General features: G+C 42.7%; 1 protein-coding gene across 1 annotated transcript; it reads left to right on the top strand.

Annotated features, from left to right (window-relative positions):
- Positions 1-9,018: 9,018 nt before the first annotated feature.
- On the top strand, positions 9,019-14,314 carry LOC117441837 (regulator of G-protein signaling 9-like; the record flags this gene model as incomplete). The annotated part of the gene is made up of 6 exons (XM_034077852.2): positions 9,019-9,192; positions 10,792-10,842; positions 11,126-11,232; positions 13,294-13,345; positions 13,485-13,543; positions 14,238-14,314. Coding segments are annotated over exons 1-6 (425 nt in total), but the record flags the coding sequence as incomplete, so codon positions are not given.
- Between the last annotated feature and the right edge of the window lie 469 nt (positions 14,315-14,783).

The raw sequence follows: 14,783 nt of genomic DNA, 5'->3' as shown, positions 1-14,783 counted from the left end.
TGAAGACACTGCACTTTTGCAGATTACAGATTAATTCAATCACCACTGTGAAGGTTATACTTTAAACTGTGAATTTCAACTGGACCTTTACAATCCAGATTTTATACCTCAGGTGGATTTCTAATAATCCTAACATTTTAAATGTGTTTTTACTATAAGGGTCTTGAAGCAAATCTTTGAGATGCAAGCTATTTTTAAAGTTTGTAATTTGATGATTAAGGAGGACTGAAGGATAAATGATAAAAGATGTTATTTTACTGTTTTCTTCTATATTTTTGGTATGTTTATTTTTGTACTATTGATAAACGATTTGTCTAAACACTGAGGAGAGATGATTTTCTATTACGATTAGCGGTACTCAATCATTCTGATTGAAGGTTTTTATTAACTTTGTTATTACTAAGTAATGGAATTGATGTATGGAGTTATTTACATATTTTGGTATTTCTACACGGTCATATGAAGTTGATATGTGGAGCCATTCCTGAATGTTTAAATAGTCTGAATCCCAGGTTATAATGTGAATGTCTTGGAATAGTTGGTCTCTTAAGGGTAGACCAAAAGGGGGAATTGTGAGGAAATATTTGTATGTATGCATGTTAGTAAACTATCAAGATGCTTAAAAAGGGAAAATGATTTGGGTGAGAAAACTGTGAACTGTGTTTGGGGCCTGTGAACATTTGGTTTTGTGAGGACAAAAGGAAGAGGGGGAAGGTGTGGAGTTAACATACAGTCATCTCAGATCCCTGTGATAAGGAAGCTGAGCCACTGGGATTGGGGATGTGAGCTGTTGATACTAATTTGGGCAGCCAATCACTGGTCTGGAAGGGGGGCGCAGATAACTCCTCCTTCTGGTCAGCAAAGTATTTAGACAGCAATCCCAGCAGTGCCTCCCTCTCTCTCCTCTCGCTGGCACAGGTAATTATGGGATCCCACAGATAAACGGTATTTAATTTGTACTGTACTTGATTGTATTGCATTGTATATTACCATTAAAATGGATTATTGTTAAACGGTTACTTGTATGCTTTGGGTTTCCTTCCTGTAAGATAACGGCTTGTGTAGGAACGCGAGGAGATTTAAGAAAGCGGACAAGTTGTCTACAAAATCTCCTAACAATGCCAACTAAGTGCTCTAGTCTTTGCAATAAGATATCATGGCCGATAGTGTCAAATGCAGCACTGAGATCGAGCGAAACAAGAATAGAGCAAAACAAGAATATATATATCTATGGCCTCAATAGGTAAAGCTAACTTCCGGGGAACTATTGAGGGCTCCACGATCCGCCATTGCTGTAAAAAAACTGGTCCATTGGAGTGAACAGAGATGTCGTAACTCTTCTATTATATGGCTCTGGACCAACCCAGGCTGTTTCTCAATCTCGAGGAAACTGGCTTCCAAGCCAATATTCAAGGATGCTCCGTCATCAAGTGGTGCAGCAGGACCGTTCCAATGTCCAGCATACTTGGAATTCCACCGAGGCCGCGTCCTTGGTTTGGGGGAAATTTCGAGGCTGCACATGGGTAGACTTCGTGTCCTTAAAATCCCCACAATGCTTTGCACAAGGACCAATTTCCCCAAATCTGTGGTGGAAAATGTAAGGCGGGGCCTCTCATATGACGCACACCTGCACACTTGCTAGCCTGTTCCACTCTTCGTTTTCCGAATGCGAGGAAGGATTCTTGCCTAGCTTCTGAAGGAAGTAACTCGGAAGACATGTGCTACCAAGCAAGCGTACTCGCGATTGAGAAACACCCCCAGTCTCACATCTAAACGTGTAAGAACTACGTTGGTCCACAACTTGGGACGTAGTATTTCTACAAAAACGCCTCTGAAATTGTAGGGTCCCTTTGTTTTTTTGCACCATTCATGTCCAATGGCTGGCGTGATCTTTAAATTTCTCCCCGCAGAAAAAAAAAACATGGCCGACCTTTGTTTTATTCTCGGTGGAAAATGCCTATTTTAAAGTTAGTTTGGCCATTAAAATGCGTTTTGATGTCATTTGATGCAAGAAATATGAGTTGTCATTTCAGATGATGTGTGCAGTGGATGTACATGATCTTTAGTGTGCTAGTTATTACGAAGATTACTTCAGGAAATTGTGTCCATACAACGTTTTCATTGTTACCAAGGTGGTTGCTAGGGACGCTGCTATCGATATTATTTCTGTTATATTGTGTAACTGTTTAATGGTGTTATCTTTATTGATACCCCCTTCCCCGTCAATGTATAGTGTTGGTCCACAGCGCAAACGTATTAGTTTAACAAAATCTGCATCTAAAATGGTGGCATAGATACGTTATTTTCCCCTGTGCAATTCTCCATTTACTTGGGGTTATCCACAGATAAATATAAAGTCTGACAAAGTACTTAACATCCAATATATTGCATAGTTTATTTTGGCACTTGACAATCACCTTCCCTGAATTTGAGTCAGGTGTAGCTAAAGTCTGATTTAACCTGTTAAACCCCAAGCCTGTTTTTCAGGTCTCAGGCTCGAAAATGACATTCCCAGAACAAATGACCATATCTTCCCTTCTAAAATGGTTAAATTAATAATCTTTTTTCTCAAAGTAATGATAAACCTGTGAGTTGGATGTAGAAAAGTCAGAATCAATATAGATGTTTTTTATTTTAAAGAAAATTCAGATTGAACATGGTAAAAAACTGTAAATTATAGTGTCCGTCCAAAACATATTTTGTACTTATAGTGAAAAGAAAACTAACCTTGGATGATGGGTCAGTAGACTAAAAGCTTTAGGAATCCAAAGTACAACATATAATAAGTACCCTGTATCAAGATTGATGCAAAACAAGTGATATTTGACCTTTTTAGACAGATTTAGCACAAAAAAAGCCGGGGGCTGAACCCGTCCAATTCCAGTTTTGGAAAGTCTGCCGTGGTTCCATTCCATTTCAAGAGCTGTTGACGCTCAGTGTAACCTTGTCGCACTGCTACTCCAACATCCAATCACAGGGCTTGATGACTAATCACGGGGTTTGTAAAGCAAGGCGGATGTTGTAGTCCCAAACGATAGCTGGGGATTCTGGGAAGTGTAGTGTCTTCGGAAACTGTAGTGTCTAAACTCCTAAAAAACTATTTGTTTCTCTGAATCGAAGGTTAAAAGCACAAAAGCATTGTACACAATTTAAATCAATCAATATTGTGTAATTAACAAGGATAAACTGATTTTAGTGGATGAGTAATGCAGATATCACTGTGTAATCATTAGACAGTGAGGGGAATGTATCCGGTTTTATTATGAAAACTTCGAGACCGGAAAAACTGTTTTCACCCACGCTAACTTTACATGGAAACTGCCGCATATACACGTTATCCTGGCGAGACCTCAAATCATCTTCGTAAAACTATAGATCCTACACTTCCACTGGACGTGGATTCTAAAAGTACAATATACACTTCTCGCTAGAAATCTAATCAAAAAGCATTTTAATGGCCAAACTATTGTACAATTTAGGATTTTCCAGAGAGGGTTATTTGTGAATAAACGGGAGCATGTTGTTTCTTACACGACCACTAGAGGTGCTACACTTTAAAACGTGGCTATGGGTCGTAATCTAAGGTGCTTAAACAATCGACCTATTTGGTCCTTTTTTGTAGGAGGACAGGCTGTTATTACACGTTTAGATGTGAGTCTGAGTTGGATGGACAGGCGCTTTTCTGTCTGGCACCAATATAATGAGGTGTATACAACCTTTAAACCCATCAAACAATGGCTTTTAAAGGAATAATTGGTTTTATTGGTGGCTGAGGCATATGGCTCTGACTGGCCAGACTTTAAACTGAGATACTTCTAGAAAGAAACAGAGCAAATGGCAAGGTCAACCCGTCCTGACTGAGTTTGTAAAGTTCTTGGAACCTTTCTGAGAGCTTTTCTTCGAACGGTTTCACTTATGCAAGATTTCTGTAGTTTTGCCACTGAGTACTGCTTGGTGTGAGCGAAGCTTTTCCCCTGCACTCAACCATGGCAGATGACCGACTGAGGAATCTAGAGATAGAAAGCACATGGATATTTTTGTCAAACGTTTTCCTGCACAGCACAACAACCATCGCCTTAAAGGTGGGGTAGGTAAGTTTCAGAAACCAGCTCGAGATACACTTGTTGTTATATTCCATGGAATGCTCTTAACATCCCGATAGCAATGAATATCTGAAGTGCTTTGACAACAAATCCATAAAAAAATGTCATCTGTAGAAGCCGTAGTACTGTAAAAAGTACAACCTACCTGCCTGTCAGCCTTCCATCGGGGCACAAACTTATCTCGTGCCCTCATTGGTCATGTGCACGTTCGTGTGTGTTGGAGGAGGGGCTCTATAAGGAAGTGGCAGATTTTCTCCGGTTGTGTATTTTCAAATTCTAGTGATCTCGAGCCGGTTTCTCAAACTTACCTACTCCACCTTTAAGCTATCTTAAAATAGACAGGTGATGTCTTTATGTCTGTGGACTTAATGGAATTGTACTGTACTGTGCAAAAGTTAGCGTACTTTTATTTTGCCTGCTGTTTTATATTTTTAATCAACTACAAAAACAAAACAACAAATTGTAATTATTTTTAATATATTTAAATGTTTACTTTTGTAAAGCTGCACAGTCTCGTTTTTGTTTTATTACTGGGCATGTTCCTTTTGTGATAATATTACAATAAATCGTTGAAATGTATTTTTGTGTTTGAGTGTTTTGCGTAGTGGATTCTCCATCCTCCCTTGCCCCCCTGCAAAAAAACCTCTTGCCACCCCTTGTGAAGTGTTCTAGATTTGCCACTGCTTTAAAGATATAAGAAAATAAGCCTATTAAAGGATTGTTTAATATTTTGGCAAATAAGCCAAATTCTCTTTGTTGCTGATACCACTCAGCTGTCTGTAGCCTGAAGGGAACAGAACGCTCTACAGCCAGCAGACTATTGTCTTAGTAAGGCATCCAGGCTTCACTATAATACACTTTATAGGCAAATGCAAAAAGAAAATGTTTTATGAAATGTTTATTCAAAACCCAGACTTGGTGATTGTTCGACAGCTTACTTGCACAGTCAGCTAAACTAAATGATCAGCTCTGATTCTTTAACAGAACATTAATTTAAGTACCAAGGGCAGCTTTCTCTATTTCCTGCTGGGGGCCGAGCAGGCTTCCCACAGCTCATTGGTGGATAAGTCCTTTCTCCCCATCCTGTTCCTTTAATCCCCTCACAGTGTGTTCAAGTGTTCTTCATGCACCTTCTCTTCAGCAACTGCAGATATTACCACATTCTTTACACCAGGATTAAACCTTTTTTTTACATCTAATTTGGTCATCAGCCTTCTGTAAATATGACAATAAGAAGAGCCCGTCCAGACCGGCTGCAACATTTCCGTCCCCGCATGCACTGCCTTAAAAAGGTGGGTGGACATCCTCAGCATTACTGGTTTATTGTGCGCTTGCTGATGGCATTTTATTCATGATAGTTTATTGGAAATTTCATTCATCATCTATTTTTAAATTATTTTAAAGTTTAAATTCTGGATTATGCTGAATTGAGCTTTTATTGAGGTCAAATGATATGAAGCACAGATGATGAGAAAGAAAGAAAAACAGTAGGAACAATGAGCTTTTTGGTAACTTTACCCTACTCAATTTGTTGTCAGTAAACATTGTTTTTCCTTTGTCCAGTCAAAAGACAGATCTCAATTAGTAACATTTTTATGAATTTGTTTTAACATATGATTTGTTTGCCACCAAAAGAGCAAGGGCTCGTTAAAGATCATCTCTCATTGCACTTTAAAGCCAATTGACTTTGCTGCTTTGTGCCAGGTGTCTCTGCAGGTGTCTCTGCACACTCCCTGGAACACTCCAGTTCTCAGCTTCAAACCCACTGAGAGCTGGAGGCAAAGGACAGATCAGGGCCCAAAGCTTCACAGAAAACCCATAACCATTTCTCTATTTGATTGAGGCAGACAAATAGAGAACATTGTAAATTACATGTAGAATGTAATTAATTACATCATAGAAATCACAAAAGAGTTATAAATCAATGTGTGCTGAACTTTGTCTATGTTGGAACACACGTCATTGCATGACACTGTATGATTTACTAGTATCTTTTCCATTCCCAATATCGGCCCGTCCACACGGCGGCGTGCGTTGAAGCTTCAGCGCTTCATCCCGTTCACTTTAAATGGGGTGACGTGACGCTTCGCCGAACTGCATTGTGAGAGCGTCTCTACGCATTGCTCGCGTTGCTCGCTTCAAAAGTTGAGCAATGTTCAACTTTTGAAGCTTCGACGGAAGCGTCAGCCAATCAAATCATATGCCAGTACAAGCTCTAGCCAATCAAACCGCGTGCCCTTGTGTCCGGGGCGGGAGATTCATGTGATTGGTTGTTGGTCGAGTTTCAGACACGCCCACCTGCAAGCTTCAACGCACGCCGCCGTGTCGACGCTGCGTATGTGTTATGTAGTTGTCTATATGTGTAGCAGACAATGTGTCTGTATGTGTAAACTGTACTTTTATATGTAGTATGACTTTTTTCTTTTTTGAAATGTATATTTTAGTGGGAATGCTGACACAGCAGCAACTATCTGTTATGCTAATCACGAAATTCTTTATTATTCCGCCGGGTTATTTTGCGCCTCTTCTGCTCCCGCATTGAACATCGCAGAAACTCCGTTCAAACATCAAAACGTTCAGCTCGGTTGGGAATCGATGGCTATTACTTTTCTCATTCATAACTTTCATAATTCCAGAGATACATCCCATAATTCATCACATTTTTAACATTGAAGTTCTTCAGACTTGAACAAATCTTCATGCAACTTCAACTGCTAACTGCTCCTTCATACTTTCACTCAGAAACCTCATTCCAACTTTAAAATGTTCCACATCTCTCTGACATTATTCGTGTGACAGAACTTTTAAATCTGATTCTTACTTCTAGAGATATTAAACATTGTTCAGACCTTGGTAAAGAGGGCTTCTTCAGATTTTAGAGTACGTGATGTCACAGCTAGAGTGGAGGACAGATTTCATTTTGCCTTCATATTTTCTTTTAAACCTGCCATAATTCCCAAACCCTACATTCCTGAGACATCATTTTTCATGACGAACGTAGGAAAACATCTCGTAGCTTGAAAGATAAAAAAAAGATTAAGCAAATCAATTAAACAAAATGCTTCTTGAGGGCATGAAGTGACAAAAACTTTCAACATGTCTCCATTAAACCCCATTGTAAGTTCAGCCTCATCCCCACCACCACAGCAGCCGCACACCTTTAGTTAATCTGCCAAAAAGGTCACATCATTAACCCGAAAGTACACAAAAAGTACACTTCAGATGCTCAAGTTCCTTGACATGCTTCACGCTTTGAAATTTCACAGATATCTGTTACGGTTCTTTAACAAAACGTTCACATGTAAGAGGTGTATCTCTCATTCAGAACTATGAAAATGCTCTCACCATGGAAACCTTTGATCTCTGGACACGTCGTTAGCTCAAATATAAACATCTGTGTCATTGATGAAGCCATATCTAGGAGCTTATATTATTTAATAGTTATCTATTTATTTTATTGTTCTTTTTTGTTTATGGTAAATCTTCCTTTTAATTATTACTTAAGTTTGTCAAATAAGTTGTACTATGCCTCTGTTTTGTAAAGGCAGCCTTTGGGCACCGGGGGATGGGAGACCTGCTCATTATAAATCTGGGAAACAGGTGGTAGGCCTATGGTTTTTTACCATCGGGTAAGAACGAAGAAAAATGCTTGTATATGTGTATAATAAATTGCAATAAAATGGCTTTTGCTCAGACCTTGATTTTACCCATGCGTAAGATTCGCTGACGGGTGCCTCAGCGGCACTTTTTTTGTTGTTGATTTCTTCAAATTCCGTTGCCATGGCAACACAATGCTCGCCATGAAACACGACTTTCTCATAACTTCAGCGAAAATGCTCCAAACGGCCCAAAACTTCACAGATTTGGTAACGATGCAGCCATCAACGCATCTAAGCGTATTATGGGGTGTCATCAAATGCCATTGGCATGGCGACAGATCGTTCACCATCAAGTTAGTTCAAAGGTTTTCACTTCTCTCATCACACATTCAAGCCCCCAGTGTTCATGTATCATTTTAATCTAAATTCTTCACTTTCTTCTTACACATTACATTTCAGCATAGCAGTTTAGCGTCAGCTTTTCAGCATAAAGCATTCCCACTAGCAATTTCTTCAGGAATTGCATTCTCTAGTTGTATTTGTAACACTTGGTTTACCTGGGAACCTAATTCTTGAAGGTGCAATATATGGCCCAAAGAATGATCAAACATTATCAATGTGAAGAGTTCACAGTGTTGACGTTGTGTCAAAGAAGTGTATCCAATATGCTGAAGAGGTATCCTGGAATTAGCATGCTAATTGACTCAAGCTCTGACTAGTTTTGTATTGATCGCGTGTTCCTCTAGAGGCGTTAGTGAGTCCAGTTAGCACTGTAGGATATTATTTCCAAGACGTGAGCTGGCAGGAGGATATATACAGTTATAGTACATGTTTTCATGAGGTGGAAGAAGTATTGACACTTTGTGACCTACCTATTGCTTGCTGTTCCTTTACATTTTTTATTTAAAGTTGACACATTTTTATGGTGGCCGACACTGGAAACACGCCTCAATGGCACCAAACATTTTCATTAAGAGAAACACAATGCAGCTTCAGAGATGAAACAAATATAAAAAACAAAAACATGCCAAAACGCAGGCAAATCTCAGTCTTGTGCATCACTTTTTTATAGTGAGGCTACCTAAAATGTAGCATGCCAACTACATTCTCTTTAAAAAGAAAGAGCCATGACATCATGGCATTTTGATCACACAAAAATAATAAAATAAAGCAATCAAACCCTGAATTACTATAAAAACCTTTCTCACTGAAATGCAACAAGCAATATCAGTGTAACATTTAATCTACATTACTGAACAAACTACACAAAAGCCCTCCCTGTTGTTGTTGTTGTTGTTGTTGTTGTTGTTGTTGTTGTGGACTTCAACTGAGTTATAGTTCACAGAAGAAGCTGAAACATGAGTTAGTGTCTCCTGCTGATGTCCCGGTGCTCTGGTTTCAGCTGGAGGCCATGGTGGTGGAGATGCAGAGCGGGGTGAAGGGCTCAGAACAGAAACTCAACGTCACCACCATCCCTCATGTGATCACTGGTGAGGCTGACACACACACACACACACACACACACACACACACACACACACACACACACACACACACACACACACACACACACACACACACACACACACACACACACACACTCACACACACGCATTATACAGTTGGAGAAAGTGCCGTTTCCCTCTGCTGTACTGAGCAGCATGAGTAGCCTTATTTTACTTATCATTTAGTTGTATGGCTCATACACTCAAAGGTAAAAAGGAGATTTAATACCACTTTTAAATAATGTATCAAGGTTGTTTATTTATTTTCTTTAAATCTAGATACAAATATTTGATTATTATTATTCTGACCCCATTATGGTAATTAAAACGCTTTCTCTTACCATATTTAGTTCAATCCCTAAATGTGAAGTCCTTTTAAAATTGTAATGATAATGTCACTTCCGAGAAAAAGACAGAAGATGACTGGTTGAAGGTAAAACTCTAGTATACTGACCTGCCAGCCATGATGGCCTCCATCATGCTGAGTGAGTGGCTGCCTGCTTTCTAAGCTGCTCATACAGGCTAAATACAGCAGCTTATTATCGGATGAGATCTGGAAGGTGCTTTAGCCTAAGTGGCTTATCGCTGCATTCTAAGAGCAGCGAGGGAAAGGTCAGCATGGATATACAGTATGGGCTACCCCCCCACCTGCTACTGGGAGAGGCCGGTGGGGACGTGATGTGTGGTGCAGAAGCCAAGCAGTGTGATTCATCTCCAATGATTGTTACCCAATGTTCCTCATGTTGTCATGTCTCTGGCTGATGCTTCCTGGTATTGTGTCCCTCCAATCACTTTGCTTACACTGTCATTCTCTGTCAAGTTTACAGTAAGTAAAGGTGTTGGAAACACATTACTGAACTTTACATTTAGACTTAGTGTGACCCATATGGAACATTTACCTACAGATAATACTTTTGCTTGGGAACTTAGTTTGGGAATTCTCCCTTTGCCATTGTTTTTATTTTAAACATGATGTCTTTCAAGATTGCGAAACACAACCTATTTGTTTTTCCAACTAATTTCTAAAACAATTATTCCAATACATCATAAAAAGTCACATAAACATCACTATTCATTCTATGAATCCAACATTGAGGGCATTACGACCACGATACAGAAAAGAACAAACAAGCACAAACTATTTAGCTCATTAACATGTTGTAGTTAATGTGACCTGGATCAGGTGTGTCCTTTAAATAGGCTTCATCATGTTCATGCTCAAAGAATGCTTATCGAAGAAGGATTTGAATAACTACATGGCAAAAAATGATAATACTAACACTTTGATGGCAAACTGTCTATCAATGCAACGTTGTTCTGGACCAACATGATGTGACACACGTTTTACTTTGAGGGTGCAACACTGCAGAGCATACGTTCAGCCACACAAGGTGGAATAACATTTATAGAGTTGCCCAAACGATGAATTATCTTTCATTGATCCAGACCAAAACGTAATGACACTCCATTAGCATATGCTTTACGTTGCTATACAATGCCAAATGTTAGCATGCTAACATGCTAAACAAAGCCGGAGTGTGTGCAGTAGGTGCCGTGTGTGAGCTTCTCTCTGTGTCATCACAGGTAAAGACGTCATTGCATGGATCACCAACAAGATGAAGTCCACTACAGAAGGTATGTTACAACACAAATCCAAGATTGCTTTCTCAAAACATGTCACTCCACATGTCAGTTATTTAAATCTAAAACGTATCCTGCTTTTTCGACTTTTGTTTTCTTAGTTATGTTCTCTGTATTGTATATGTGTGTGTTCTGTGTAACGTTGCTGCCTTCTTGGCCAGGTCGCATTGGAGATTCTATCTCAATGCTTTTATCTGGTTAAATAAACAAATAAAAAGGTGTCCTATCCACCTGTCATTGGCTGCCTCATCATTAGTGTCTCCCCTGTGTGGTGCAGAGAGTGAGGCCTTTGGCACCATGTTGGTGGCCTACGGCTACATCTACCCTCTGCAGAACCACAGGAAGCTGGTGATGTGCAACGACTCCAGCCTCTACCGCTTCCAGGTACTGCACTCACTTCTTCTTTGGTGCCTCTAAGAATCCTTGTAGCATTTAAACACTTTAGGGTACAGGATTCAAATAGTATAGCTTGCCTTTTTTACAAGATTGTCCACGGCCTTACCTCACCTCCTCTTAGACAGTTTATTATCATGCGCAACTGCAACAGGATAACAAGAGTTGCAGCGAGAGCAGATTGCGTTATTCCACTCAGGAACAGTTCTTTCAGTCAGTCTTCCTTTTCTGTTAGAGCTGCTCAGAAATGGAACTCGATCCCACCTCCAATCAGAGACCAGACCACGTTTAGTTTATTTAAATCCCAACTCAAAACCTGATTAGTGAGGGATCAGTTCTGTCTACTCTGTTTTTTGTTCGGTCATGAGAGTGTCCTGGCTCCATGTGCTCCTGGCTCCATGTGCTCCTGGCTCCATGTGCTCCTGGCTCCATGTGCTCCATGTGCTCCTGGCTCCATGTGCTCCTGGCTCCATGTGCTCCTGGCTCCATGTGCTCCATGTGCTCCTGGCTCCATGTGCTCCTGGCTCCATGTGCTCCATGTGCTCCTGGCTCCATGTGCTCCTGGCTCCATGTGCTCCTGGCTCCATGTGCTCCATGTGCTCCTGGCTCCATGTGCTCCATGTGCTCCTGGCTCCATGTGCTCCATGTGCTCCTGGCTCCATGTGCTCCTGGCTCCATGTGCTCCTGGCTCCATGTGCTCCATGTGCTCCTGGCTCCATGTGCTCCATGTGCTCCATGTGCTCCATGTGCTCCATGTGCTCCATGTGCTCCTGGCTCCATGTGCTCCTGGCTCCATGTGCTCCTGGCTCCATGTGCTCCATGTGCTCCTGGCTCCATGTGCTCCTAGCTCCATGTGCTCCATGTGCTCCATGTGCTCCATGTGCTCCATGTGCTCCTGGCTCCATGTGCTCCTGGCTCCATGTGCTCCTGGCTCCATGTGCTCCATGTGCTCCTGGCTCCATGTGCTCCTGGCTCCATGTGCTCCTGGCTCCATGTGCTCCTGGCTCCATGTGCTCCATGTGCTCCATGTGCTCCTGGCTCCATGTGCTCCTGGCTCCATGTGCTCCATGTGCTCCTGGCTCCATGTGCTCCATGTGCTCCTGGCTCCATGTGCTCCTGGCTCCATGTGCTCCTGGCTCCATGTGCTCCATGTGCTCCATGTGCTCCATGTGCTCCTGGCTCCATGTGCTCCATGTGCTCCTGGCTCCATGTGCTCCATGTGCTCCATGTGCTCCATGTGCTCCTGGCTCCATGTGCTCCTGGCTCCATGTGCTCCTGGCTCCATGTGCTCCATGTGCTCCTGGCTCCATGTGCTCCATGTGCTCCATGTGCTCCAGGCTCCATGTGCTCCATGTGCTCCATGTGCTCCATGTGCTCCTGGCTCCATGTGCTCCTGGCTCCATGTGCTCCATGTGCTCCTGGCTCCATGTGCTCCTGGCTCCATGTGCTCCTGGCTCCATGTGCTCCATGTGCTCCATGTGCTCCATGTGCTCCTGGCTCCATGTGCTCCTGGCTCCATGTGCTCCATGTGCTCCATGTGCTCCTGGCTCCATGTGCTCCATGTGCTCCTGGCTCCATGTGCTCCATGTGCTCCTGGCTCCATGTGCTCCTGGCTCCATGTGCTCCATGTGCTCCTGGCTCCATGTGCTCCATGTGCTCCTGGCTCCATGTGCTCCATGTGCTCCATGTGCTCCTGGCTCCATGTGCTCCTGGCTCCATGTGCTCCTGGCTCCATGTGCTCCTGGCTCCATGTGCTCTGGAGCAGAACAACCGTCAGCAGTGAGAACCCACAGCTCCATATCAACCTGACAGTGTAACATAAAGCTGCTCATGATGCACAAACCGTGTTACCAGCAGATGTTGCACAATGAATGTAAGAAATGTAGGAAGAAAATAAAGTGGACCGTAGCCGAGCCTGAAGCTAACAGCAAAATAATAATATTGCTACGTTCATGTTGTGTACAGCAAAGATCTCAAGTGTGCAGTGTATCAGCTGTTGTTCATACATCTATGGAAGATGACTAATGCTGACGTTCTAATGAACCCTTTCAGACCCCGTACTTTTGGCCCACACAGAAGTGGGTTGCAGAGGACTCTGACTATGGTGGGTGCAGTCGTATTATTACTGAAAGATAACCCTAACCTTTCTGTAGACTGGACTCTCATGTGAAGCTGGTTTCTAACGGATTATGGTTAATAACATCAAGTGTACACTTCGTACATCTTTTGTTTGTCTGCCTCAGCCATCTACCTGGCAAAGAGGAACATCCGCAAGAAAGGCCTGCTGGAACCCTACGAACAGGTGTGTGTTTACAGCAAGTATAACTGACTGAGTGTGTGTGTGTGTGTGTGTGTGTGTGTGTGTGTGTGTGTGTGTGTGTGTGTGTGTGTGTGTGTGTGTGTGTGTGTGTGTGTGTGTGTGTGTGTGTGTGTGTGTGTGTGTGTGTGTGTGTGTGTGTGTGTGTGTGTGTGTGTGTGTGTGTGTGTGTGTGTATGGCAGTGGCGAACCGTGTCTATCACAACTGGACCTTCTGTGGACACACACACCCTCCGCCGCCGCCGATTCAACCCCGATCCTGATATCGTATAGCTTAAGGGGGAAGGGCAGCCGGGAGCATATAGGAAACCCCCCGGGGTCTAGACACGGGTGCCGGGGTGCTGATGTGAATATCTGGATTGGATGAGGAGATGAGATGCAGAGGAGGTGTGAGGAGGTCTTGGGTTCGCTCTGCACGGGATGTGATGAAAGGAGGTGGATGGGGTGGAGGCGGGCGCAGCATGAACACCTGACATCACAGCTGAGAGGAGAACCATTTGAAAGTTTGGCTGGAGCATGCTGATTGGCTGCTGGAGATTGAGGGGAAATGTAATAGGTTAAAGAGAACGCCCGTGATGAGCTGAATCATGTCTACCCAGTGTTCCTGAAAGAACTTCCTAGGGCTCTTGATTGTTCCCTCACAGCAGCATGATTGTCTCTGTCTTTGTGTTCTAAACAGGCACATTACAACCACCTCCATGAATGGCTGAACCACAAGTGGGACTTCATCGTTATGCAGGCCGCTGAGCAGTACAAGTATGTGAGGGGTGTTCACTAGGAGGCGTCCTGTGGACAGCATTGCACTTGAAATGTATAATGTTGGTGTGAGCGCTCTGGCTCCCACTGGGGTTTGAAATGATGGAGGGCGGGTTGTGAAAACAAACAAAAAGATCCGGGTGGCCGAACAACTCAAAAATATTTAACAATAAAATCCTCCTCTATTCCGCGAGGCGGCTCTGAGCCAGTCGGTCCTCTCAGGACCCCGCCGTGCTGAAAGAGACCAGAACCAGGTTGCAGCAAGCTTTTAGTTAGTGACTTATGACCTGATTGTGATCAGCTGGCGGGCCTCGGCTGGGCCACGCCCATAACCACGCCCATAACCACGCCCGCTCTGATTCTGGATCGATGAGCATAACTTACGTTTCATTTCAAGCACTTTGCTACATGGAAACTTTGGGGGAGAAAATGTGTTTTAAAACATTTCTGTGGGAATCTTTAAACTGTT

This window comes from Pseudochaenichthys georgianus, unplaced genomic scaffold, assembly GCF_902827115.2.
Source record: "Pseudochaenichthys georgianus unplaced genomic scaffold, fPseGeo1.2 scaffold_2032_arrow_ctg1, whole genome shotgun sequence".
NCBI lineage: Eukaryota > Metazoa > Chordata > Actinopteri > Perciformes > Channichthyidae > Pseudochaenichthys > Pseudochaenichthys georgianus.
This window is presented reverse-complemented; position numbering and strand designations above follow the sequence as displayed.